At 23.6% G+C, this 27,603-nt stretch overlaps 1 protein-coding gene across 1 annotated transcript in view; it reads left to right on the top strand.

The window, feature by feature from the left end:
- The window catches only part of LOC117181603 (heterogeneous nuclear ribonucleoprotein H-like), a 32,685-nt gene extending 16,710 nt beyond the window's left edge, over nucleotides 1-15,975 (top strand). Inside the window, exons 5-9 of the mRNA XM_033374460.1 lie at nucleotides 5,405-5,580; nucleotides 8,895-9,121; nucleotides 10,994-11,113; nucleotides 11,211-11,337; nucleotides 14,801-15,975. Coding sequence (XP_033230351.1) covers nucleotides 5,405-5,580; nucleotides 8,895-9,121; nucleotides 10,994-11,113; nucleotides 11,211-11,337; nucleotides 14,801-14,895 — 745 coding nt within the window. The 3' untranslated portion in view covers nucleotides 14,896-15,975. The remainder of the gene's footprint in view (nucleotides 1-5,404; nucleotides 5,581-8,894; nucleotides 9,122-10,993; nucleotides 11,114-11,210; nucleotides 11,338-14,800) is intronic.
- Nucleotides 15,976-27,603: the final 11,628 nt, after the last annotated feature.

The following is a 27,603-nucleotide window of genomic DNA, read 5'->3' as shown; positions in this document are numbered from 1 at the left end:
AGTTTTTACTTTACATTTTTTTAATACTTGCATTTCAGAATGTTTAATTTTCAATACTTTAGTTGTTATATGTGGCAAAGAAAAAAATGCTGCCATTTTTAACATTTCTGTTTGAACTAAATACATGCTTTTTGCATTTTTAAATTTTTCACGAATGCTGACATTTTAAATTAGGAAGATAAACGTCCCTGTAATCGCCAATTTTAAATGAGTTTTAAAATTAAATGTTACTTTTTAACCTATTTTTCAATATATAATCAAATTATAACCATGTTTTACGATTACTGGATCATTTATCGTAACTACCTTTGTTGAAATTCGAAGGTTTAATTTTAAATCGCGCCATTTAGAATTTGTCACAGCTTTTAAGTTTAAAATAATCTGTTAAAAGTTTAAGAAAGTTCCAGTTTAAAAATGATTTCAATTTTTAAGGGTTTTAATTTGTGATTTTTCAATTTTAAATGTTTAGAAGTTTGAAATTGGTTCATTTTTAATTGTTATTAACGCTTTTAGTTTATAATTTTTCAATTTGGACCGTGATCCTTTTTTTTCAATGTACACTACTGGGCGGGGAAAACCTGCAAAATTCGGGAAATTTTCAGTTTATTGTTATTATTTGTTTGAAAATGAATTTTTTTTAAACTTCATATTTTCGTTTTTTTAATATTAACTTGTTAACTCAAAGTATAATTATTGCATTTTTGATTAAAATTTTCTCTTTTAGTTCTATTATTTTCCATTTTTTGTTCAAAGTCCATATTTTCATTGTTAAAAATTCCAATTTTTGGTTGAAAATTAATATTTTTGTTTGGAAAATTAATATTTTTGTTTGGAAAATAACTTTTTTTTATGTGGGCGTAGAAAATTGGTCTTTTTCATGTCTTTTTTTGAGCTGTTGCAAAAAATATCCTAATTTTTATATTATTACCATTAAAAAAATGCTCCGTACCACGAAAAGTAATAAGATTATGGACCTTATAAGCTCAAATTAAAGGAACATTGTCAATTAATATAATTGGGATAATTCTGGAAATAACTAATTTTTTTAAGTTTTTGAGATCATTTTTCAGGGGAAAATCACATTATTATTTCTCTAAATAAAATTTACCTAGATTCTTTTCTAGAGTCAAAATTGATGAAAAAAGTCGCAAAATTTCCAAAACGTGTAGTATCATTTTTTCTTCGAATAATTATTTATCATGTATTAATAAATTTGAATGATATATATGTATATCATTTTGTATGTCATTTTAAATTTTGCGATTTTTTTGCACTAATTTCGGTCCCTAGTGTAGAATTTAAGGCAAAAAATCTAAACAAATATCGTAAGAATTTAGAGAAATACTATCGTTGCTTATCCATAAAAAATTAGCTTAAAATTTTGAACAAATTTTAATTATTTCCAGAGCTATTCCATTTTTTCGAAAATATCGAAATTTGACGTTTACAATATTTTCTTTTTTTTTAATTCTTATATTGACGTTTTGTGGTTTTTTTTTTAAACAAGCTTTTTTAAATTTGATGTTATAAAATATAAATTCATTTAATTTTTCGGGTTTATTCGATTTTAAATCCTTTCTTTTAAAATTGATTGTTAAATTAGTCAATTTCAAATTATTTACTTTGTACGCTTTAATTCTGACCACGTTCTAATTAAAACAGCTTGATTTTTATCGCGTCTATTTAATATGGTTTAATTTTCAATCCTTTTATGAATTATTTTTTCTTTTATGTAATTTGAAGTCTTGAATATGGTATAATTTCAATTCGTCAGACTTTATACATTTTTGCATTTTGACTTTCTCAAAAACCATCTTCAATTTTGAGGACATAAATTTGAAAGTGTAAATTTCTTAATATTTTCACTTTATAAGTCTTTAATTTGTAATGTTTATAATATTAAAATACACTAGCATGTATATTTACAAAAATGGCATAATGAAATAATTTGAATTGGATAACATTGAATTATTATCATTATATTTAATTTAATATTTATTTAATTTCTTAATATTTTCACTTTATAAGTCTTTAATTCGGAATTTTTATAATATTAAAATACACTAGCATGTATATTTACAAAAATGGCATAATGAAATAATTTGAATTGGATAACATTGAATTATTATTATTATATTTAATTTAATATTTAATTTCTTAATATTTTTAGTTTATAAGTCTTTAATTTGGAATTTTTATAATATTAAAATACACTAGCATGTATATTTACAAAAATGGCATAATAAAATAATTTGAATTGGATAACATTGAAGGATTAAATTTAAATATTCAATATTTAACAATCTTCTAGTTCGTAGAATTCTATTTCTAATCCTACGTAATATTTTGAACTCCTTAAGTTGAATTGACACTTTGTTAATATTGATTTTACACCGCCCAACTCTGACAGAAAATTTATTTATAAGTTACAAAAAAAAGAAGAGCTGATAAAGAGTAAGGTAAATATGTAATTTAGAGTTAATTATGTAAGAAAAAATTGTCAGAGATGCGTAAGCGAAAAGTACTGTTGGCCCTACTGAAACCTATGGGTGGGTGCCGGGCGGGAGGTACCCCCTTACACCATCTTCAAACCCCATGGGAGGTGGGTAGGGCTACCCTAAGGCTAAGGCATTTCAACATCGAAGGGTGGGCACACCGGAGGTGGTAACCAACAATTTACTTTAATACTACATTAATTTATAATATATTGTTAATACAAGTGCACTTTATTGTGGATTTTTCTCCAAAGAAAAATAGGACACACCGTAGTAAAAACTGCCTTGGATGTAACTTATTTCAATATGTTTATTAGGGAATTCTGTAAAAATTGTAAACTGGACGGGAAAACCTGCAAGATTCGGGAAATTTTCAGTTTATTGTTATTATTTGTTTGAAAATGCATTTTTTTTTAAACTTCATATTTTCGGTTTCAAAATTCCTATTTTTGGGTTGAATCTTGTTTTCTTTGTTTGTTTTATTTTTGTTATCGTTTAGTTTGTTAACTGAAAGTATAATTATTGCATTTTTTAGTAAAATTTTCTCTTTTTTTTAGTTCTATTATATTCCATTTTTTGTTCAAAATACATATTTTCATTGTTAAAAATTCTAATTTTTGGTTGAAAATTAATTTATTTTGTTTATATATAATCTACTTAGTAGGAAATTAATATTTTTGTTTGGAAAATAACCTTTTATGTGGGCGTAGAAAATTCGTATTTTTCGCTTGAAAATTCAACGTTCTGAATGCAATGTTTGTTGAAAATATCTTTTTTGGGTTTGAAAATTTATTTATTTTTGTTGTGGATTCAACTAGTTTGTTAAAACTTCATATTTTTTGGTGGAAACAATTTTTCTGCTTGAAAACTATCTTTTTTGGCCGAAAATCCAACTGTTTGGTTAAAAATGCATTATTTTGGTTTTAGATTAATTCTTTAATTGAAAATAATACTATTTTATTGAAAAATTATTTTTGTTATTGACAGTTTTTGTAACTAAAAATTTAATTATTCCATTTTTTGTTAAAAATCCATATTTATATTGTTAAAAATTCCACTATTTGGTTGAAAATGAATTTGTTTAAAAAAAAAATCATCTTTTGGGTTGGAACAGAACTCTCGTTAAAAATTCCACTTATTACTTGTAAATTAATTAATTTTATTAATATATAATCTCTTTAGTTAAAAAACTCCTTTTTTGGGTTTGAAAGTTCATTTATTTTTTATGAGGATTCAACTAGTTTGTTAAAATTTCGTATTTTTTATTTGATTTAACTGTTTTGTATTAAAAATTGAAACATATTTTAGTTTATATTTATTTTATTTTATATTTTAGTTTTATATTCTTTTTTGATCAAAAATCCAACTGCTTGATTAAAAATGCATTTCTTTGGTTATAGATTAATTCTTTAATTGAAAATTTAACAATTTTATTGAACATTTGTTTTTGTTATTGACAATGTTTTAAATTAAAAATTGAATTAATCCATTTTTGTTCAAAATCAATATTTTCATTGTTAAAAATTTCAATGTTTGATTGAAAATTAATTTATTTTGTTTATGTTGTTTGGAAAATAACTTGATTGAGAATTCAACTAGTTTGTTTACAATTCATGTTTTGGTGTTTAAAAATTCATTCGTTCGGATAGAGATTCATTATTTTAGTTGAAAATTCAACACTTTTCTTGAAAATGAGTCTGTATTGTTGTTTAATTCGTATTTATTTGTATAAAATTAATATCCTTGATAGAAAACTCAACTATTTGCTTGAAAGTTAAACTATTCGTTAAAAATTCATGTTATTTTTTTTAAGATCCGTCTCCTTGGTTAAAATCTAATTTTGTTTTGTTGAAAATCAACTTTGTAAACTGAAAATTTAACTATATATTATGTTTTTTGTTCAAAATTGATAGCTTTTTGTTCAAAATTGAACTATTTGATTGAAAATTAACTTTTTTGGTTGGAAAATAATTTTTTTTTAAATTCCTAATTTAGGTTTAAAAAATTACCTTCTTTTTTTTGTAGGAATTTCGACTTTTTGGCTTGAAAATGCAACATTTTGAATGAAATTTTTTCTTCAAGAAACTAAAAATTTGTTATTGGAAATTCCTTTTTTGAATTTAAAACTTGAATTGTTTTGGTTGAGGGTTCAACTAGTTAATTGAAATTTTATATTGCTTGGTTTAATTTAACTGTTTTTTTATTGAAAATTGAAACATTTTTTGGTTCAAAGTTAATTATTTAAACTTAAAATTGATAGTGTTTAGTTAAAACTTGATATGCATATTTTCTTATAAATTCGACTTTCTTGGTTGAAAATTAATCTTCTTGTTTGAAAACTTCCCTGTTTAATTGAAAGCTCGAAAATGTGATTTTTTATCAACTCTGTTAATTTATACAACTTTTTTTTTTAATAAGAAATCAAATACTTTGAATTCTGATCTAAAGAAATGGATTTTAATTAATTTAATATCCAAAAAAAAAACTCGACAATAAAGTGCACTTGCAATTACTATAAGTCTGCGATGCTGGAAAGTAAATATCAAGTAAAATTGTAAGCGATTTGTAATTATTTTTAAATGAGAAGGAAAGATAATGAAACGACTAAAGAACGCGATCTATATTGTATATTTTTGTTGAAAGATAAATGAAATCTTGAATGAAATATGGTGACGTAGTAAATAAATACCTAAAATCATAGTTGGTGAAGTGAAATAATCGAAATGGTGTGGCACATTGATCTTAAACTCTCTGTTAGTATTATCTACATTTGTAGAGAAATTTAATTTAAATTTAAAAAAGGTGTATTTAAGAACTGCTAATTGAAAAAAAAAACTCTTAAGCACTACTTCTTCCTGATTCTCTGATGGAACCCTTGTTAATCTGTTTTCTCTATCAATAATTAACAGATATATCGAAATCTTCCGAAGCAGTTTATCCGAAGTGCGCGCTAGTATCGGGCCTAAAATGCGAGGTGGTCCCATGAGTGGATTTAACCAAAGGCCAGCTCCTTATGATCAGCGCGACAGATTCGGTGGAATGAACCGATTCAGTAACAATGGCAGGAATGCAAGAAACAGAGGTGGTGAGTTTCATTTTATGATTATTTCAGGGTCCATTCCCTCTTTTTTTTTTCTTTTGTTTGATGAGAATTTTATGCATTTACCTCTTATTTTTAAGCTGATATTTATTTTTTAATAGCTTTGAGAAAATCTAACATAACTGTTTCAACAGTGTTGAAAAATTTTAATCGCGCAATCATTGTTTGTTAAATACCCTGAGCGTCTTTTTCTTTAACTGAAGTTTTTTTATATTGAAAATTTTTTAAAATTAAATTTACAAGTAATCCTTTTTTATATGAAAACCTTATGCAAATTGAGAAGAATTTGTACCTTTTTATAATCGTGCGAGTTTAAATTAAAACGTTGAAATTTTCTAATAAATTATAGAAAATATTATACATGATTTATGTTAGTTATTTTTTTTAACATTATCATTGACAAGCTCGAACAATTTCGGATTGTGTTAGTGTTTTTTTTTCTTGTCAGAAATTGAAATTTGTATGACAAAATCAGTAGATTTCAAAGCAGATCATATGTTTTGAACAATTTTAGGTTACGTTGCTGTTTTTTGAAAGAAATTGTTATTTTCAAACAAAAATCATTAAACAAGATTTTTCATTTTTGAACAGTTTCTCGTTATATTATTGTCTTTCACAGAAAATCGATTATTATGAACATAAACCATTTGACTTTAAAAACTTAACTTTTAATCTTCAACAATTTTAGGTTATGTCATTGGTTTCCGCTTAAATTAAAAAAAAAAAACTTTAAACGTTATATTTTTAATTGTTCTATTTAAACAAATTTAATTTGAAAGTCAGATTGTTCAATTTTGATAAATAAATAACAAATAAGCACCTATTATTCGTAGAAAAAAATTCGAGGTAGTTGAAGAGATATTTAGAAGTTTTGAAAAATTTGAAATTATTTCAAATAATTTTAACGAAGTGTCTACGTGTAGCCACAAAATCCGGCTATTCGTACCAAAATTATTTTGTAAATAGCCCACGGCCTAATTTAAAACAAAATATAAATCTTGGCAGATTACGTACAAAAAATGTAGATGCTTTTTAGGAATTTGGAAAAGCTTCAGAGGAAAAAGTAACATTTCCTTGGAAAATTGATTTTTTTTTTTTGAAAAATTAATTTTAAGAGAATATTTAGAAAGATCGACAATACGCAATTCAAAATTTTTTTACTTAAAACTTTTTATTTTTTAACTTACATTTTTAGTTTAAAGAATTTTTAAATGCTTTCTTAAAGACTTGAACAAATCAAAAATAAAAGCTTTTAATGTTTAAAAATTTTGGATAAAAAACATTTCTTTAAATAAATAAATAATTTTTTAAAATTAATCTCTACTTTAAGTAATAAAAAATGAACAAAACCGATTTTAAACTAGTTCAAAATTTAAGAATTTTCAGATTTTTTAACGTTAAAACTTTAACGGTTTTAATTTGAAAGTCTTAGTTATTAAACAAATGTGAACGTGTGACTGAAAGTTTATAAACTATTTTCAACTTAAAAATAACTTCATAATAATATATTCTTAATTAAAGGATTTTATTCAATTAAAAATATTGTTTCAGTCTAAAATATTGAATTTTTAACCTATTCAATTCGAAATTTTGAATTAAAAAAAAGATTATTAATTGAATATTTAGCAATATTTAAATTTTCATTTAAAACAAGTAAATTGAAACCAAATGTTAAAAAGCAAAGAATCTTCAACTAAATTGTTTGATATAAAAAGCTTGGAATCTTTAAAATTTCGAAGAGCATTTAAACTTTGAACCTTACAATTTTAATTGTTGCATTTGAAAAACTCTTAATTTGTAAGTGAAATTTTTTAATTTTGATGTATAATTTACAAATAAACATTTGTAAAACAAATTTGAATAATTTTAAGAGATATTTGGGAGTTTTAAAAAGATAAAAAATTATCATGCTATTTTAGAAAGTTTTCTCAAAATCTTCTAGAATCTTTTTGAAAATTTTGTTAAAATATTTGAAAAAATTTTAAAAATTCTCTCAAAATAATGTTTCAAAATAAAAAATTATGTTTAATTTTCCTATGAATCTTAAGAAAATCTTTTTATTCTTTTGAAGGCTTTAACAATGCTTGAAAAGAATCTACTTTTTTTGTTTAAAATCTGCGAAAATCTACATTTTGTTTTATATTAGGCTATCATTTCAAGTTTTACATTAAGTTTGAATCTTTTCAAAACTTCTACATATCTCTTAAAATTACTCAAATTTCGCCTACAAATAACAAATGTTCAATTGTTATTTATACATCCAAATTGTAAAGAAATTTTCTAAAATTTGCAGGATTTTCTGAAAATTATAGAAAAAATTCAATTAATTTTGACAGATATTTAAAACTTCTGAAAAAATTTCCAAAATCATTTTAAATTTAAAACAACTGCTAGATTTCTCAAGATTTTGAAATAAAATTTTGAAGCTTTTCAAGGATGTTTAAACTATTTAAAAATAAAATAATTAAATTTCTTATTTAAGAATTGTTCATTTAAAAAGTTTTCAATATTTAATGTTTCTAGCTTAAAATTTCTTAAAAATTATATAATTTTGAAAATTTGAAAGTCCATTGATTGATTTTTAATTTTAGAGTATTGAAAATGATAACGTGGATTTATATTTTTTTATATTGAAAAATGTGAGTACCATCAATTTTATACGCGTAAATTATTGAGCATTTGAATATAACATTTTGTAATTAAAAATTTTCAAATTAAAATTTTAAAAATTCAAAATTCAACAGTTCCGCTTTCAGTGCTTTCATTGGCAGCTCAGTTTTTATTACTTCAAATGAAACAATTTTTAGATTTAGTGTTCCATTATCTAAATTTCATGGACCGTGAAAAATGTTCGCGAACCGGGAAATGACCAGGAATTTATTTCGTCGATTAAAACGGCTACCCTGAAATTATTAAAAATTTGAATAAATGTAAAGCAACATGTAAATTAAAAAAATTGTAATCATTCCAATTATAAAAAAATGTAATCGTTCCATTTATAATGCTTCTAGCTTAAAATTACTTAGAATTATTTAATTTTGACAAGTGTTAGCAGCTTCCATTTTATAATTGTGCATTATTGAGCTTTTAAATACAAAATTTTGTTTTAAAAGTTTGAAATTCAAGAATTCAACTGTGAGTGCTTTTATTTGCAGCTCAGGTTTTATTATGTCAAATCGAAAAAAATTTAGCTTTAGAGTTTAATTTTTTCAATTATATTGATCGTGAAAAAAAATCTGAATAAAAAAATGTATGCCTCATGAGATAGTTGAAAAAAAAAATGGTTAATGTTTTTTTAGACTTTGACGGAGGTCTTTGGGGAGGCGGTGGCGGTGGCGGAGGCGGTGGAAACAACTTTTCCTCTCGTGGCAGCGGAATGGGAATGCGAGGCGGTGGAATGGACATGAAAGGTGGCGGCAACTTCAGAGGAAGCGGTGACAATTGGAACGGAGGCGGCAATAATAGCATGCATTGCATTCATATGCGGGGTCTGCCTTTCCGAGCCACAGAACAGGACATTGCTGACGTAATTATTTGAGTTTATAAAACAAAATTTAAATTTGTTTGCCTATTTTTTTAAAATGAGAATCGAGTTCTAGGCCCTCGGACTCATCACACTATTGACACTTTTTTAAAACTATGGCACTGTTTTTCTACTATTAATTTTTCAGCAAAAACAGGAATTTTCCACAATTTATGTAAATTTTCAACTAAATAGTTTGTAAAATAAAAGTTATTTTAGTCAACATTTTATTTGATTAATTTTTAGGGGTTTTTTTTCTAGCGTTTTTTAACTACCCAGTTGAATATTTAAATTTAAAGAAGAGTTTGCAACCAAAAATGAAGCATTTAAATTTGCATTCCAGAGAATTATTGTAAAAAAAATCGTTTTCTGCACACAAAAAACGGTGAATTTTAGACGAGAAAGTTTATTTTCAACGAAATCGTTCACATTTTCTTTTTGGCAACAACAAAAAACGGATTTTGAACAAAGATTATGAATCCTCTACCAAAAAAAAATTAACTTTCAAGGAATTAGTTCAACTTTCAACCAATTAGTGGACATTTTATCATGAAAAGATAAATCTTTAACGAAAAATATAATAGTTGATACTTCAAAAAAAAGAGAGAACAATTTAATTTATAATAAAAAAAGTGCATTTAACTAGTTGAATCCTCAGTCCGAAAAAAAATAATTATCTACGAAACAATTGCATTTTTATTCCAAAAACTTCAATTCTAACAAAATAGTTGAATCTTCAGTTTAAAAGACTAATTATTAACAAAACAAAATTTAAGTTACATTTTCAGATAAAAAAAAATTAATTTCCCATTTAAAAAAACTTTCTATAAAACAGTTGAATTTTGAACATGTAGGGCAATTTTAAAATAAATAAAATAAATAAAATAAATAAAATAAATAAAATAAATAAAATAAATAAAATAAATAAAATAAATAAAATAAATAAAATAAATAAAATAAATAAAATAAATAAAATAAATAAAATAAATAAAATAAATAAAATAAACAAAATAAACAAAATAAATATAATAAAATTAAAAGTTCATTAAAAAACGGAATAGTTACATTTTCAGTGTGGCATTTGCAGGACAAATTAAATTAATTTTAAAAGTAATTTAGAAGTTATAAAAAAATTTTTTAAATAATTTTAAATTTAAAAAAATTTTATATCACTTCTAGGTTTCTCAAAATTTTGAAATAAAAATTTTAAACTTTTCAAGCATGCTTAAAATATTAAAAATGAAAATACTTTAACTTCTAATTTAAGAACTTGTAAGTTGAGAAATCTAAGTTATTAAATTTTTAATGTTTCTATTATAAAATAACTTAATAATGTAATATTGAACAAATTTGAAGTTCATTGAATGATTCTTTAGTTTAGAGTATTGAAGATGTTAAGGTGGATTCATATTTTTGAACTTAATTTAAATTTGTGAACTCTATAATTTATGAATTATAAAAATTGGGGATTTTGGAGTTTAAAATCATTAAACTTGAAATTATTCAGTTGAAAAGTGTTAGTACCTTCCTGCTTATACGTGTAATTTATTGAATGCTTTAATTTGTTTATTTTATATTACTGCAATTTTACTGTTTAGAATAGAGTTCGATTTTTTAAATATTATTGACCGCGGAAAATATTTGCGAACCGGGAAATGACCGGGAATATATATATATATATTTTTTTTTTATCAAACTGGTCATCCTGAAAAAGTTATAACACTATTTTTTTCTTCAAATTTGTGACAATATTTACACTATTTTTTTTTATCTCTGAAGTGAGTCCGAGACCTGTTTTGTTTTATCGGTGAAGAGAGTAGTAGTAGTAATAGTCTGAGGTCTGGAGTTTATTAAAAAATTATTTTTCTGTTTCAGTTTTTCCGACCGCTTGCACCAGTTAACATTCGAATCATCCTTGAGAACAGTGGACGTGCTTCTGGAGAAGCTGATGTTGAATTCGCGACTCATGAGGAGGCCGTGAAAGCTATGTCAAAGGTTCGTGAAATTGAGATTTTGAATTGTCTTTCTCAAAATTCAAGAAAAATCTCGTATTTTTTCAAGCTAAATCTATTTATTTATTTATTTATTTTAGGACAAGAGCCATATGTCGCATAGATACATCGAGCTTTTCCTGAACTCATCTACTGGACCAAGTGGTGGTGGTGGTGGCGGTGGTGGCGGTGGAATGTCCCTTGGTGGCATTGGAAATTTCTGCGGTTGTAAGTTTAAACTTTAATTTCAATCGTTTTTTTTTTCTCAATATTTTGTCAAATTGTGATTTTTTAAAATTATTGTATCATTCAGTTTACAATGCTTAATTCGAAAATCTTTCACTCTAAAAATTTTCCATTTTAATTTTTAAGCAATTTAATTTAATTTAAAGAATTTTAAAATGCAGTTTTAAAGGTTAAAACAAAATTAGAAGTTTTTAAAATCAAAGATTTTAAAAATAAAAATCAGAGTGGCTGAGGCTGACAGACCGAGAAACCGGGAATTTCACGAAATTTTCAGAAGAAAAATCTGCCCAAGTTCGATTTTAACAGTTTTTGAAATAATTAATATGCAGTTTTGAAGATGTAAACAATTAAAATGATTTGAAGTTGAACCTAGATTCGTTCAAAATTTGACAATTTCCAGGTTGTATAACTGTTTCAATCCGAAAGTCCTAATAAGAATTGATATTAATATATCATTTATTCCGATCATTTTATTTTTAATTCAGAGTTTCTGGTCTTCCTTTATATTATTTTTTATATTAAATTTAATTAATAAATTTAATAATATATAATTTCTATTAATTTGTTTCGCCATTAAAAAATGTGAACGTGCGTTTTACTATTTTCAACATAAAAATAAATCCATAATAATATAGTCACAATTAAAGATTTTTATTAAGTTAAAAATATTGCATGTCTAAATTATTTAAATTTTATCCCATTTAATTTGAAATTTCTTAATGTAGAATTAAATTGAAACCAAATATTTAAAAGAAAACAATTTGAAACTGATTTGTTTCACATAGAAAGCTTTTAATCTTTAGATTTTCGAAGAATTTTTAAACTTTTAGCGTTACAATTTTAATTGTTCTATTTAAAGTGTTTAATTTATAGGTGAAATTGTTAAATTTTGACGCATAAATAATAATTGAACACTTATTGTTTGTAGAAAAAAATTTGAGTACATGGAAGTTTTGAAAAGATTCAAAGTTAATTAAAAACTTGAAATTATTTCAAGTAATTTATATGAAGTGTGTTAACATTTTTTTCAGAACTTGTAAATATGTTTTAAGATTAATAGAAATATTTCTACAATTTTTGAAAATCTTGCAAATTAAAAAAATATCCTTAAAATTTTCCATAATTTTTCAAAGTGAAAAATCATTTTCAATATTGCTAAGAATCTTAAGAAAATTTTTTATTCGTTTGAAGTCTTTGACAATTCTTAAAAAAATTCTAAAATTTTATTTGAAATCTGCAAAAATCTACATTTTATTTTAAATTCGGCTGTACGTATTTGAAATTATTTCAAGTTCAAAATTTAATTTGAATTTTTTTTAAACTTCTAAATATCTTTTAAAACTACTCTTAATATTTTTACAAATGTGTTCTATTGTTATTTATAAATAAAATTTTTTTTTAATTTTCAGGATTTTATAAAAATTATAGAAAAAATTCAATTCATTTGAAATATATTTAAAAGTTCCGAAAAATTGAAAAATTATTTTGAATTTGGAAAAATTTTAAACCACTTAATCTGAATCTTTGAACTCTATAATTTATAAAATTCATAAATTTTACAGTTTATTTGCATTTCATTTAACATGTTCATTTAAAAAGTGTTAATACCTACCATTTGGTACGTGTAAATTTTTGAGCATTTGAATACACAATTTTCGAATTGAAAAACTTTGAAACTTAAATTTTAAAAGTTTGGAATTCAAGGGTTCCACTTTGAATGCATTAAATTTGTTGTTTATTGTTAATTGCTTTACATGAAAAAATGTTTAGAATATAGTTTGATTTTCTCAATTTCATTGGCCGTAAAAAATGTTTGCGAACCGGGAAATGATCGGGAATTTGTTTCTTCGATTAAAACGGCCACCCTGAATAATTAAAAAATAATCAATATTAATTATGTAAATAGAGTGTGTGTATCTGATGGATGATTTAAAATTTCATATTTTTCAATGATTAGTTTTAGGGTGAAAAATTCATACAGGTACACAAAATGAATTTTTCAAATAAATTGTTTTCGTGTAAATAATTATCAAAAATTGGGCTCACATTTCATTGAATATAATCTACTTTTTTCTTTGATTCTGCCAATATCCGAACTTTGAAAAAAACGTGCTAAATTTGAGATAAAAAGTATGTTTAAAATTTCAAAAAATAAATTTGTCTGCTATTGTAATATAAAATTATACAACAATGTTATTTCATTTGTAAAAATAACTTTATATTTTAGCTAACAATTAAACTATTTTTTGGTTGGAAATTCAACAGTTTGAATGACATTTTTTGTAATGACGTAAAATTTAACGAATCCAGTTTTTATATTCCATAATTTTAGTTAAAAGTTCCTCTCTTTGTTTGAAATTTGAACTCATAATTTAATTTGACAATTAATGTCTGGATCAAGATTTATTTTTTAAACTGAAAATTAAACTATTCCAGTTTAAAATTGGACTATTTTGTTGAAAATTTATTTATTTATTATATAGATGAAAATTAATTTTTAACCGAAAATTTAACTTTGTTACAAATTAATTTTTCGGTTTTACTTGAAATTCTTAGTTTTAAATTTTTAGTTGAAAGTTCATCTCTTTGATTAAAGATTTTTAATTTGAGTGAAAAATTCATTTTTATGGTTTAAAATTGAACTATTTCAGTTAAAGACTTACAATTTATTTGAAAAGTCTTCACTTGGTTTGAAAGTAAAACTATTTTTTTGAAATTATTTTTTGTGGAAAGTAATTTTTGTAACTAAAAATTTGACTTTTTCCAAATAAATATTTCATTGTTTTAGTTGAAAATTCATCTGTTTGATTGAACAACAATTTTTTTAATTTAAAATTTAAATATTGTAGTTTTGGTTACCATTTTTTTTTTGTAGTAAAACTTTATTTTTGGTTTTGTTTTCTTTATAATTCAACTATTTCAGTTGAAAACTCATCTTTTTAGTTTAGAATTGAATTTGAATTGAAATTAAAGTTACCTTTAAATTGAACTGTTTTCTCGAAAATACGTTTTTCTTTTTGAAAATTAATTTATCTAGCTAAAATTTTAATTTCCATTTTTTTATTGTGGGTAACCGCCATAAAATCCTCCTATTGAAATTTGAAAAAGGGTCCCCTTTGGCCAAAAAAAAGAATTTCAAATAATCATTGGACAAAAATGAAAAAGAGGAAAAAATAATGAGAAATCAGATCAAACAAAATCCCCTTCTATTTTTTTGTTTTATTTTTAAACAATTTCTTTCGTCTTTTATTTTTATTATCAAAGTAAAATAAAAGAACATGCATAATATTTTGCCAATGTTTCGGTATTCATACAGCCCTCTTATTAAAGTAAGAAAAATGTGCATTGGAGGCAAATTGTGTTGACTGGGATAATGGAAAAACTTGACTGGGAATTTGAAATGGTTTGCCGACTCTACAATTGAATTTTTTTTTTATTTTTACAGCCGGTCTCGGCAACAACTTCCGAGGGGGATACTCGCCAAACAATCGTGGATATGGCAATAGTCAACTCGGAGGAAGCAATTACAACAGCTTTTGAATTCAGATAACTTAACGCGCTCTCGACGATAAAAAGTATTGAAAAAAATCCGAAAAGTAATGCGCAAAGATCATCGGTTGAATATGAGTGAGCTCGCTATGTATTCTTTTTTTTTTTTTAATTGAAATTACGCATAGAAGATAACTTTAAGACAGATAGATTAGTAGTCACTAGGATTTTTTTTAGAAAAGAAAAAGAGATCGTACGATTGTACGAATGAGAAGTGCGCATGAATAATTTCTAATTTTTGAATGAAGAAAATGTTTTCAAAAGTACCTTAATTAATAAGAGTACTTTTTTCTCAACAGACTATCAATATCATTGTAAAATTGTATTCTGAGTGACTATAGGATTCTCGAGACTAGAAAACGGAATATTAAATTGTTTTTATGGTCGAGAAAATAATCTCTTTTCGCCCATCTCTCTCTCACTCTCTGTCTCTGTCGGTTAGAGGTTGTTTTCACTTTGACTGGATATTAAAGTCATAATCTTGCTGGAATTTTTTGTCTAGTGGTAAATCTGTAAATTGTATTACGAGTGCAAATATTGGACTTGTGGGTTTTTACATTTAAGTAAATGTTGACTTTTTTTTTACATATCTTTAACTTCATGTTCTTTGTACCATTTAAAGAAAGTGCGACCTGGTTCGCAGTTTAGTCTCATCGAAGAAGAAAAACACGAATTGCATTTGATAGTGACAAATACAATTAATTGTAGTTGCGAGATATCGCTCTTTGCGATAATTTAAACTCTACTTTTTACCAAAGTTCTTTTTAACGTTTGCATTTTTCTCTGTTTTGAAGATTTTTTTTTTTTTTTTTTTTGGTTGTCTTCTTTCGTTTTTCAACTCCATTGATAACGAGTGGATTCCACTGATTTCCCAATTCGAAACGAGTGTTTGCACCGCACATGTCAACGTCCTAGATACTTATATTTTGTACGCAAAATAAATTTCACCGCAAACTAGTTTAGATTCAATGCGATATTTGAATCAGTACGAGTCAGTATCGAGAAAAGTAGTCACTGTAAATGTAAATTATACTTTACTCGATGATAATAAAACGTGTGAACATCACTATATACGTGGTTCTCATTTATTTATTTTTTTAAATTCATTACTGCGTATGTGTTTCGCGTTTTCAGAATCGTAGGGTTTCTGGCGATCCGGGAAATCCGTAAAAAAAATGTCAAGCCGTAAAAAAAATGTCCGTAAAAAAAATTGTCAATTTGCAATTTCGAAAAAAATTTCTCGTGAGTATTATCTTTTTAGTTATCAATTTTATTGTTTGGTTGCAAAATTAACTATTTTGTTAAGAATTCGTCTTTTGGTTTAAAAATTAAGCTATTCTAAAATATTAACCTTTTGTTTGAAATTCATATTTTGTTGCTGATAAGTCAGCTGAAACCCTTTTTGGATGAAAACTATTTTTTCTGATTTGTCCCTTTTATTTAAAAGTTCATCTTTTTTAGTAAAAATATTTAGCATCTTTCTTGGATAAAAATGCAACTGTTTTGTTGAAAATTCAACTATACTAGAAAATTTACTTTTTGTTTAAAGTTCGTATTTGTGTGTTAAGTCAATTTAAATCTATATCAATGAAAATTCAACTTGTTTTTATTTTTTGTAATTTGTCTGTTTTATTTAAAAATTCTCCTGTTTTAGTAGAATTTTAATCTTTCTTGGATCAAGTGCGAGAGTTTGGTTAATAATTCAACAATTTTGTTAAATAGTCGTACTTTATGGTAGAAAATTTACAACTATTTGTTAGAGAATTTATCTATTTTTTCGTTAAATTTATCATCCTTTTCTGTTTAAAAAATTTCTTTTTTTGCATTGATTTTTGTTTTTTGTATGAGAATTATTTTTTGTTCAAAAAACATCTTTTGACCTTGAAAAGTTAACTGGAATCTTTTTTGGATGGAAATTGAATCTTTTATAGATACAAATGCAAATGTTTGAAAATTTATTTATCTTTTTGATTTAAAAATTCATCATCTCTTATAGTAAAAATTTAATCTTTCCTGGATAAAAAGCGAGATTTTTGTTAAAAATTCCACAGTTTTGTTAAATAGTCGTTCTTTTTATAGTAGAAAATTTACTTTTTGTTTGAAATTTGTATTTTGGTGTTGAAAAATGAACTGAAATCTTTTCTGGATGAAAGTTGAACTTTAAAAAAAATGGCTGGTTTTTTATTAAAAATTCATCTATTTTAGTACAAATTTCATTTTTCTTGGATAAAAATGCAACTATTTGGTAGAGAAATCATCTATTGTTTTGTTTTGATTTGATTAATTCATCCTTTTTGGTTTAAAAAATTCAACTTTTTGCGTTGATTTTTTTCAGAAACTTTATTTTTGTTTTAAAAAAATCATAGTTTGATCTTAAAAAGTTTAGTTGAATCTTTTTTGGATCAAAATGCAACTACTTAAAGAAGACTTTAATAAAAATTCATCTGTTTTAAGTGAAATTGAATCTTTTATAGATACAAATTGCAACTATTTGGTAGATAATTCAACAATTTTGTTAAAAATTCGTATTGCTGGATTGAAAATTCAATTTCTTTTGTAGAAACTTGTTTTTTTTTAAAAACTCATATTTTGAAAATTCAACTGGAATCTTTTTTGGATAAAAATTAAACTATTTTATTGTTTTTGTAATAAAAATTCATGTTTTAAAAGGAATTTCATATTTTTTGGATAACAATGCAACTATTTGGTAGAGAATTCAACAATTTTGTTAAATATTCTTAGTTTTTTATTGAAAATTCAATTTTTTTTGTAGAAACTTGTTTTTTGTTTTTAAAAAAGAATGATATTTTGACCTTGAAAAGTCAACTGCAATCTGTTTTGGATGAAAATTAAACTATTTTATTTTTTAGTAGTAAAAATTCATGTTTTAAAAGAAATTTTATATTTTTTTGGATAACAATGCAACTATTTGGTAGAGAATACAACAATTTTGTTAAAAATTCCATTTTGTCGTAAAAACTTATTTCTTGTTCAAAAATTCATATTTTCATCTGGAAAAGTCAACTAGAATCTTTTTTGGATGAAAATTGGACCATTTTTATTTTTTTTATTTTTAAATTCATCTGCTTCAAGAGAAAATTCAATTTTTTGGATAAAAATGCAATCATTTGGTAGAGAATTCAATAATTTTGTTAAAAAGTAATCTTTTTTGGATTGAAAATTAAATTTTTTCGTAAAAAACTTCTTTTTTGTTTAACAATTCATGTTTCGATCGTGAAAAGCCAACTAAAATATTTTTTAACAGAAAATTCAACTACTTTTTGAAAAATTCATCATCTAGATTTAAAAATTCATTTGTTTTAGTAGAAATTTCATATTTTTAAAATGAAAAAGTCACTTTAGTTAAAAATGATTCCTCCTTGCTTGAGTAATGAACTATTTTGTTTGAAATATTTGGTTGAATCACTTTGTTAAAAAATCATTTTTTAAAGATTTATATTTTTAGTTCAAAATTCATCTCTTCGTGGAAAATTATTCTTTTTTAATTGAAAATTCAACGACTTGGGTAAAAAGTAATCTATATTTACCTGTTTAGTGGAAAAACCTTTTATTGGTCTAAAATTAATTTTGTAACTGAAAACGTAAATTTTCCATATTTTTAAGATAGATATTTTTAGTTGCAAACTCCCTTTTTGATATAAAAAAAATAATAAGTTTCTTGGCTTAAAATTTCATTTTTGTTAGGTCACATACATGAATGTTCAAAAATTTATATACACTTATTTCTTTCTTGAATGGAGAATTTTTATTTGTTGCAAATTAGTTTTTTTTTTGGTTTAAAACAAGATTTTTAATCTAAATGTGATCTTTCTTGATTGAACTATAAACTATGACACTTTAATGTTCAGAATTTATCTTTTTAGGTTGAAAATTCAACTATCATGTCACAAATTTAATTATTTTGTTGAACATTCAAGTACTTTGTGAGAAAGCCATCTTTTGTAGTAGAAAAGCTATTTTTTGTTGAAGATCATTTGAAAAATTTTTAATTCTTATCTGAAATACTGTTTTATTCCTTTTATAAAAGATTTCATGTTGAGAATATCGCAAGATTAAAATGCAGCTATTTCAATATTAAAGATCAAAGAAAATGAAAAATTAGTGAAGAAAAAATGAGGGAATTTTGAAAATAACTAACAAAAAATCGCGTAAAAATTGTTTATCTTACTATCTTCTTTTAATTCATCTCTTTTTGGTTAAAAAATTTCGTCTGCATTGATTTTTTTGTTATAAACTTATTTTTTCTTTAAAAAAAATCATATTTTGATCTTGAAAAGTTAACTGGAATCATTTTTGGATGAAAATTCAACTACTTAAACAAAATTTTAATAAAAGATAATCTGTTTTCAGAGAAATTGAATCTTTTATAGATGAAAATGCAACTATTTGGTAGAAAATCCTAAAATTTTGTTAAAACAATCTTTTTGGTTAAAAATTCGTCTTCTTTCATTGAAAATTCTTTTTATTTTTTCGTTGAAACTAATTTTTTTTAATTCATTTTTTGATCGTGAAAAAGTCGACTGAAATCCTTTTTAACCGAAAATTCAGCTATTTTTGTTTGAAAATTTATCTTTTTTATTGAAAAATTCATCTGTTATAGAAGAAATTTCATTTTTTTTAAATGTAAATCCAACTTTTTGGCTGAAATTTATTCTTCTTTGCTTGAGTATTCAACTATTTTATTTGAATGATTTGGTTCAATCACTTTGTTAAGATATCATTCTTTTCTAAGATTTATATTTTTAGTAAAAGTTCTTTTTTTTTTAGCTGAGAGTTGATCCATTTTGTTGAAAATTAACAGTTTAGTTAGCCTTTATTTAGTTTTCATCTTATTTTTAATTTAATTTAGTTAAATTTTTTTCATTTTTTTAAGGTTGATCTCTTTTAGTTAAAACTCATTTTTTAGTCAAATAAAATAATTTCTTTGGTTTGAAATTTCATTTTTGTTTGGTAAAACTATATCAGTTTCGTGGAAAATTAATTTTTTTCTGAAAAGTCATATTTATTGTTTGAAAATTCAATTTTTGTACAGAAAATTCGTTCTTCGGCTTGAAGGTTTAACTATTTCGATCAACTTTTAATCTTTATTTGTTGAAAATCCATCGTTATTTAAAATTTTTTTTGTATTTTTATCTTTTTTTTATTGAAATATAAACTATGACACTTTTTTGTTCTAAGTTTATTATTGAAGGATGATAATTCAACTGTGATGTAAAAAATTTATTTATTTTGTTTTTAAATTCAAGTATTTTGTTGAAACAAAATTTGTAATTGGTACCTAAATTGGTCACTTTTAATTTATAATATAAAGTTTGAATAAATATTCATTTATTAAAAGTTTTTAAACACGTGAATTCAAGCTTACATGAGATTTTAGGAAAGAATTATGAGTTAAAAATATTTTTGAAGACTTCAGATATGTTTAAAAAGAATCTATACATTTTTAAAGAAATATTTTCATTTTACAGGCATTTATGAAATTTTAGGATAAAATGGTATCAGTTTAATAGATATGTATAAAAATGAGGAAAAACTAAATTCCCAAAAAAGAAAATATTCGAAGTAGAAAATTTCCGAATTGGAAAATCTCCGATTGATAAAATTCCAAAGCATTGAAAAAAAGTTTAATTATTAAGTAATAAATAAAATACTTTTATTTGATGAACATATTTTTCATTTTATTAATTATTTTTTGTGTTATCTATTATTTAGACAAATAATTATTCAGATTCGGGAATTTTTCAATAATATTATAAGATTAAAGATTTTTAAATCGACTAATTTTTTATTTCGATAGCAATATTTGTGATTAAAGGAAAAACAATTTCCGAAATAAACACTAACATAACCTAAAATAGTTCATAATTTTAAATATAATTTCGAAGTCAAATGATTTTTGACTAATAGTATCAATTTTCAAAGAAAAACACTAACATAACAAAAAAATTTTCCAAATTGCAAATCTTTTTTTGAAATTTAATGATTTTTTTTTTAAATATCATTTTTCCGATGAAAAATTGTAACATAACCTTAAATTGTTCAAATATTGTAAATTATCTTTGAAATATATATCGTTATTTCCGGTGAAAATAGATATATTGAACTTATAGTTGAATACAAAAATTTAAAGTTTAAGGATTTTTTTTTACTAAAAATACCCATTTCTGGTGTAAAACGTAAAAATAACCTAAAATTGTTGAAAATTTATAAATTTTATTTGAAATGTTAATTTAAAAAATTTTGGATACCAGATTTCAAGGTTGTAAATCTTATTAAAAAAATTGTATTTAAAATTTAAATCTAATGATTTTTGTTTTAAAATACTAATTTTAGGTTTTTTCTTCGATTTAATTTTCAAAATATGAATAATATAACAACTTTGAGCAATGAAAAAAAGCTAATCAGGTTTTCAAAAAGAAATTTTATTTCAAACGCTTTCAATATTTAATTGTTTTAGTTTTCAAAGCTGCATTTAAAAATGTTTTAATCTGAAAATGTACGCCTAAAAAAGAAGACCTAAAATGGATTTATTATTATATATAATTTTTAAAGTACAAACATCGAGAATTAGGCCTTAAAACTAAATCATTTTAAAATTTCAAAATTAATAAATTAAAAATTGAAATTTTCTTTTTTAGTTTGAAGGGAAGAAATTTCAATTTGCCATTTTTTTAATTTGAGAAGGAACATTTTTTTTAAAGATTCATTCGAGTTGGAGGGAAATAAATTTTTATTCTATTTTTTCTGAATTGGAAGAACATTTCTATATTTTTAAGATTTGTATAGAACTGAAAGGTATGACATTTTTGTTATTTTTTTCAAAATTGGAGAAGAAAATTGGTTTATTTCTAAGGGATTTATAGAGTTGGATGGGGCGAAGTTTTGGTTATTTTTTTCTGTATTTGAAAGGGCCATTTTTTTTTTAATTCATCTCTTTTTGTAGAAGTTGAAATTTTTTTGGTTGAAAATGCAAAAATGTCTTACTAAAAATAAATCTGTTCTTGTTGAAAATTAACTTAAATGTTAAAAATTTAACTGTTTAGTTTAAGATTGATGTATTTTGTTAAAAATTCAACTTTTTTGGTAGGAAAACCATTTTTTGTCAAAAGTGCAACTGTTTGGTTGACAATTAATTTGTTTTAGTTATGGATTAAAGCATTTTGTTGAAAATTAGTTTTTATTCTTTAAATTGAACTGCTTTTTTTTTTAATTCACCTCTTTTTGTCGGAATTGAATTTTTTTGTTTAAAAAAACAACTGTTTGGCTAAAAATTAATATGTTACGGTGGAAAATTAACTTGATTTTTCAAAATTCAACTGTTTAGTTGAAAATCCATCTTTTTTGGTATAAAAATGATTTTTTTGTTGTTAAAAATGCAACTGTTTAAAAATTGATCTGTTTTAGTTGAAAATTAAAGTATTTAGTTAAAAATTGATGTATTTTGTTGAAAATTCGTCTTTTTTATTGAAAATTCTTCTTCTTGGATGAAAATGATTTTTGTTTGTTTGTTATAAAAGCAATTCTATTATTGCAAATTAATTTATTTGGTTTTATTTTTGGTCTTCAAAACTGCATTTTAAAATTCTTGAAATTGAAAATGTACGCATAAAAAAGAAGACCTAAAATGGAAAATTTATATAGTAAATTTGTGAAGGAAATTTCTATTTTCAAATTTTTCTGAATTGGAAGAGGAACCTTTTTTTGTTTTAAATATTTTATCGAGTTGCAAGGAAAGAAATGTTTTTTTTCTGAATTAGAAGAATATTAATTTATTTTTAAGATTTTTATGGAGTTGGAAGGCATGAAATTTCGTTTTTTTTTCTGAATTTAAGAAGGAAATTATTTTTTTTTAATTTTTATGGAGTTGGAAGGCATCAAATTTTGATTCTTTTTTCTGAATTTAAAAAGAAAATTGGTTTATTTTTTTAGATATTTATTGCGTTAGGGTGAACATTTTTATTTTTAATATTTTTTCTGAATTGGAAGAAGGTAATTTTTCCTTTTTTTTACATTTGTGGCAAGCTGGTTTTCAATATTTTATTAATTGACAGGTAAGTTTTATTTTCTGAATTAGAATAAAACATTTTTTTGTTTTATTATTTTATTGAGTTCAAGACAAGCAAATTTGGTATTTTAAAATTTTTTATCGATTTGGAAAGGGCAAAATGTTGGTTTTCATTATATGAATTGGAAAGAGAATAATTTTTCTTTTTAACATTTACATTGAGTTGTTAGGCTGGAGGTTTTAATTTTTTCTGGTTTGGAAGAGGTAATTTATTTATTAATTTAGAATTTTTATTGAGTTGAGGGGTGTAACTTTTTAGTTTAAATCTTTCTTTGGAATCGGAAGACGGTAATTTTTTATTGTTAATATTTTTATTAAGTTGGAGTTGAAGTAATTTTGATTACTAATTGTTTTTCTGAATTGGAAGAGGCCGATTTTTTTCTTTTTAACATTTTTATTATATACATATAAAACAATTTTATTATTAGCTTGGATTAAATTTTTTAATCAGATATTTTTAAATGTTTCGAATTTTGACATTTCTATTTTCAAATTTTCCTGAATTTGAAAAGAAAATTGGTTTATTTTTTAGATATTTATTGCGTTAGGGTGAAAATTTTTATTTTTAATAATTTTAGTGAATTGGAAGAGGTAATTTATTTATTAATTTAGAATTTTTATTCAGTTGAGGGGTGGAAATTTTTAGTTTAAATCTTTCTTTGGAATCGGAAGACGGTAATTTTTTATTGTTAATATTTTTATTAAGTTGGAAGTAAAGTAATTTTGGTTACTGATTTTTACATTTTTATTATATTTATATAAAACACTTTTATTATTAACTTGAATTTATATTTTTTCAGCAGAAATTTTTTAATGTTTCGAATTTTGTAGCTTTGACGAGTTGAAATAAAAAAATCTTCAGTTTTATGAGTTTAATTTTTTTATTTTTAATGACCCTGAGTTTTTTTTAAATTTTGGTTTGGAAGTAATTTCTGATGCACATATTTTCACTTTTCATTTCAAAGTGCTTTTTTAAAAACTGATCTTAACCCGAAAATCATACCAATTCCGATAAAAGAAGATATTGGGTATGTTCCGATTTGAGCAGTTGAGAGTTATTTAAGGTTTCAAAGTTGGCAATGCCAATGTATGAGCATAGGCTGCCGGTGCGCAATGATGCCTATGCTTATACATGGCATTGCCAACTTTGAAACTTTAAAAAACTCTCATATACTCAAATCGGAACATACCCTTTATAAACTTTTTAAAACCGGAAGAAATGGTAATTCTGATCCAGTAATTTGCGGGAAAGTTTAAAAGAAATTTTCGCTAGACACCCTGGCATCGAGTTGCATTCAACTGATGATACGTTTGAGGGTCGGTCTTTGTTTCTATCTTATCCGCCTTGATAGCATTTCACTTTCTATGTTATCTTATCAGTTAGTCGTTTCATTGTAGTCGTCAAATATTTTTTTTTTATGAAACTTATGCGCTTCTCATCTCGGATCCATTGAAACGCGGAGAAAATTACTTTCGCGCGCGTTTTTTCTGCTATACTACGTGCCAAGTGATTTATGACGTGGACTTGTAGCTGATAATAAAAATAATCTTTGTTAAATTTGCGTGATGACGTTTCAAGATATGCATATGTGGATGAGCTGATTCTTTTATTGAAAGAAGTGGATAAATTGGGTGATTAATTTTTTTTCTTATCGCATTGGACACTTGTCTTAATATTTACTCGAAAATTACTCATTTTTGACCTGCTATTCTTATTTTAATATCATTCAAATTCAATTCCGTGACCAAAAGTAGTTTAATTTTTTATTCTTTTGCAAAGTAAAGTAATAGCAAAGAAAAATAATTGCTTTTAAAGGAGAGATTGATTTATTGCGAAACTTTTCGTATCTTGTGAAATATTTTTTTTTTATCTCTCTGTAAATAGTATTTGAGATTTGAGAGAGAAAAGATATTGATTCATGCAGTAATTGTTCGTTGCAATCAATTATTTTGTACAATCAGAAATTTTAACAAATCAATTTTAGTGCTCAATTTTTTTTTATTTAAATATAAAATTAAACAATGTTTTTTTCATTTGTAGAAGTAACTTGATAGTAATGGATTTAACTATTTTGTTAGAAATTCGTTTTTTTGTTTGAAATTAATTTTTTTAACTGAAAATTTAATTATTCTATTTATGGTGAAACTAGATTTTTTGGGTAGAAAATTGATCTTGGTGGAAAATGATCCTTTTGCTTGAAAACTCAACAGTTTGGTTAAAAAATTTTCTATCTTGACTGACAAATCTTGGTTGAAAATTCGTCTTTTTTCGTTTTTAATTTTAAATTAAAATCGTTTTTAGTTGAAGTGGCAGCTATTACTTTTTAATTGAGAATTAATATTCTTTGGATGAAAATTCAACTATTTGGTTGAAAGTTGAACTCTTGTTCACAATTCATTTTTATGTTGCTGAAAATTTATCATTTAATTTAAAATGAATCTCTTTGGTTGGAAATTTAGCTGTTTTGTTGAAAATAAATTTTTTTTTAGCTCAAAATTTAACTATTTTATTTAAAATTCGTTTTTTTGTTCTTGAAAATAAATCGTTTAACGACAAATTTAACTTTTGAATGTTTAGCTAAAAATTCATTCTTTTGGCTGAAATTGAAACATTCCAATTAATGTTTCATCATTTTACTTAACAATTGATCTGTTTAGTTAAAAAATAAACGACCTGGTTCGAAGTTAAACTTTTTTGTCAAGAATTGCTTTTTTTTAAGTCATTATTTTAAATAAAATGTCGTCCCTTTCGTTGAAAATTGAACTATTTTGTTGAAAATTAATTTTTTTACATGAAAATTAAACTATTTTATTAAAAAAATTTTTTGCGGAAATTTAATTTTCTATGCTTATTGTTCATTCCAAAGGAAACTTTAACTTTTTTATACAAAATTTATTTTTTGTTGATGAAAATGGATTTTTACAACGGTAAATTTAATTTTTTAAAGTTTAGTTACAAATTTATCTTTTTTAGTTGAAAATGCTTATTTTTTGCTCGAGCATTAATCTTTTATTGGTATAAAAATGACCCGTTTTAGTTAATGATTCATAATTTGAGTTAAAAATCAAACGAATGGGTTCTAAGTTGAACTCTTTTGTTAAGAATTCTTTTTTTTTTAATAATCTAACTATTTTATTGAAAATTAATTTTTGCGACAGAAAATTCAACTAATCCAGTTGGTTATTCCATGATATTAGTTTTAAATTCATCTCTGGTTGAAAATTAATATTTTTTAAATAAAAACTTAACTATTCAATTTTTGATTGAAAATTTATATTTTTTAGTTAAAAATGCACATTTTTCTGAAACATTCTTTTTTTAATCGAAAATTAATCTTCTTAAATAAAAATTCATCTTTTTGGTTGAAACATTAACTCTTCTACATTGTTATTCGTCATTTTAGTTAAAAATTAATTTTTATTAATTGAAAGTTTGACTATTTTATTTTTTTATGAATGTTGATCATTTTTTATTTTAAAAATTCAACTACATGGTTTAAAATTCATCTATTTTTTTGATTATTCGTCTTTTTGGTAGAAAACTAATTGATATTAGATTAATTAGCAATTGTTTGGCTAAAAATTAATCTGTTTCGTTTAAAAATTAATTTGATTGTTTAAATGTTAACTACTTAGTTGAAAATTTATCTTTTTTAGTAGAAAAACAATTTTTTGGTTGAAAACTGTTTTGAATAAAATTTAACTATTTGTTTGTACATCTTATTGATTGTTTGAAAATTCATATTCTTTCGTTTAAAATTCAATGATCTTTTAGAAAAACCGTCTTTTTGCCTTGAAAATTCAGCTTTTTGATACAACAAAATTTTGTTTATAAAATTATTTTTTTAGTTGGAAATAATTTTTTTAACTGAAAATTGAGCTATTACATATTTTATTGAATCTTTATAATTTAAATGTAAAATTGATCTTTTCTAGTTAAATATCCAGTATTTGATTTGAAATTGATATATTTTACTGAAAATTATATAACTATTATATAATTATGTAACTTATAAATTATATAACCATTTTTATTTTAAATTATTTTGTTTAAGTGTCAACTATTACATTTTTTGTTAAAAATTAATTTCTTTTTGTAGAATATGAAAATTTTTTTAGTTAAAAATGCAAAAATTTGTAACTAATAATTAATCTCTTTTGGTTGAAAATGGAATTAATTGTTAAAAATTTATGAATTTTGTTGAGGATTCCTTTTTTTTGTAAGAAAACAACATTTTTTTTAGTAAAAAATGCAACTGTTTGGTTGAAAAATAATTTGTTCAAGTTGATTAAAAATTAAAACTTTTTAGTCTAAACTTTAAAATATTTAATTAAAAAATGTTAAAAACTAACAAAAAAAACTAAAAACTAATCAAATAAAAAATGAAACAAAATTCAACTGATTTGCTGAAAATTCGTATTTTCGTAGAAAATTATACTTCTTTGTGGAAAATTTAACTATTTACGGATGTGTTGAAAATTTATCTTCTTTTATAGAAAATTAATTTTCTGGGTTAAGGGCATGTGACACAGCTAAATACCTATATTACCGACCACAGTTTTTCAGTTCACTGAATGTTTTTTTGAATCTCAGAACTTTTTTTGTAAATAAA

Source organism: Belonocnema kinseyi, chromosome 10, assembly GCF_010883055.1.
Source record: "Belonocnema kinseyi isolate 2016_QV_RU_SX_M_011 chromosome 10, B_treatae_v1, whole genome shotgun sequence".
NCBI classification, from domain to species: Eukaryota; Metazoa; Arthropoda; class Insecta; order Hymenoptera; family Cynipidae; genus Belonocnema; species Belonocnema kinseyi.
This window is presented reverse-complemented; position numbering and strand designations above follow the sequence as displayed.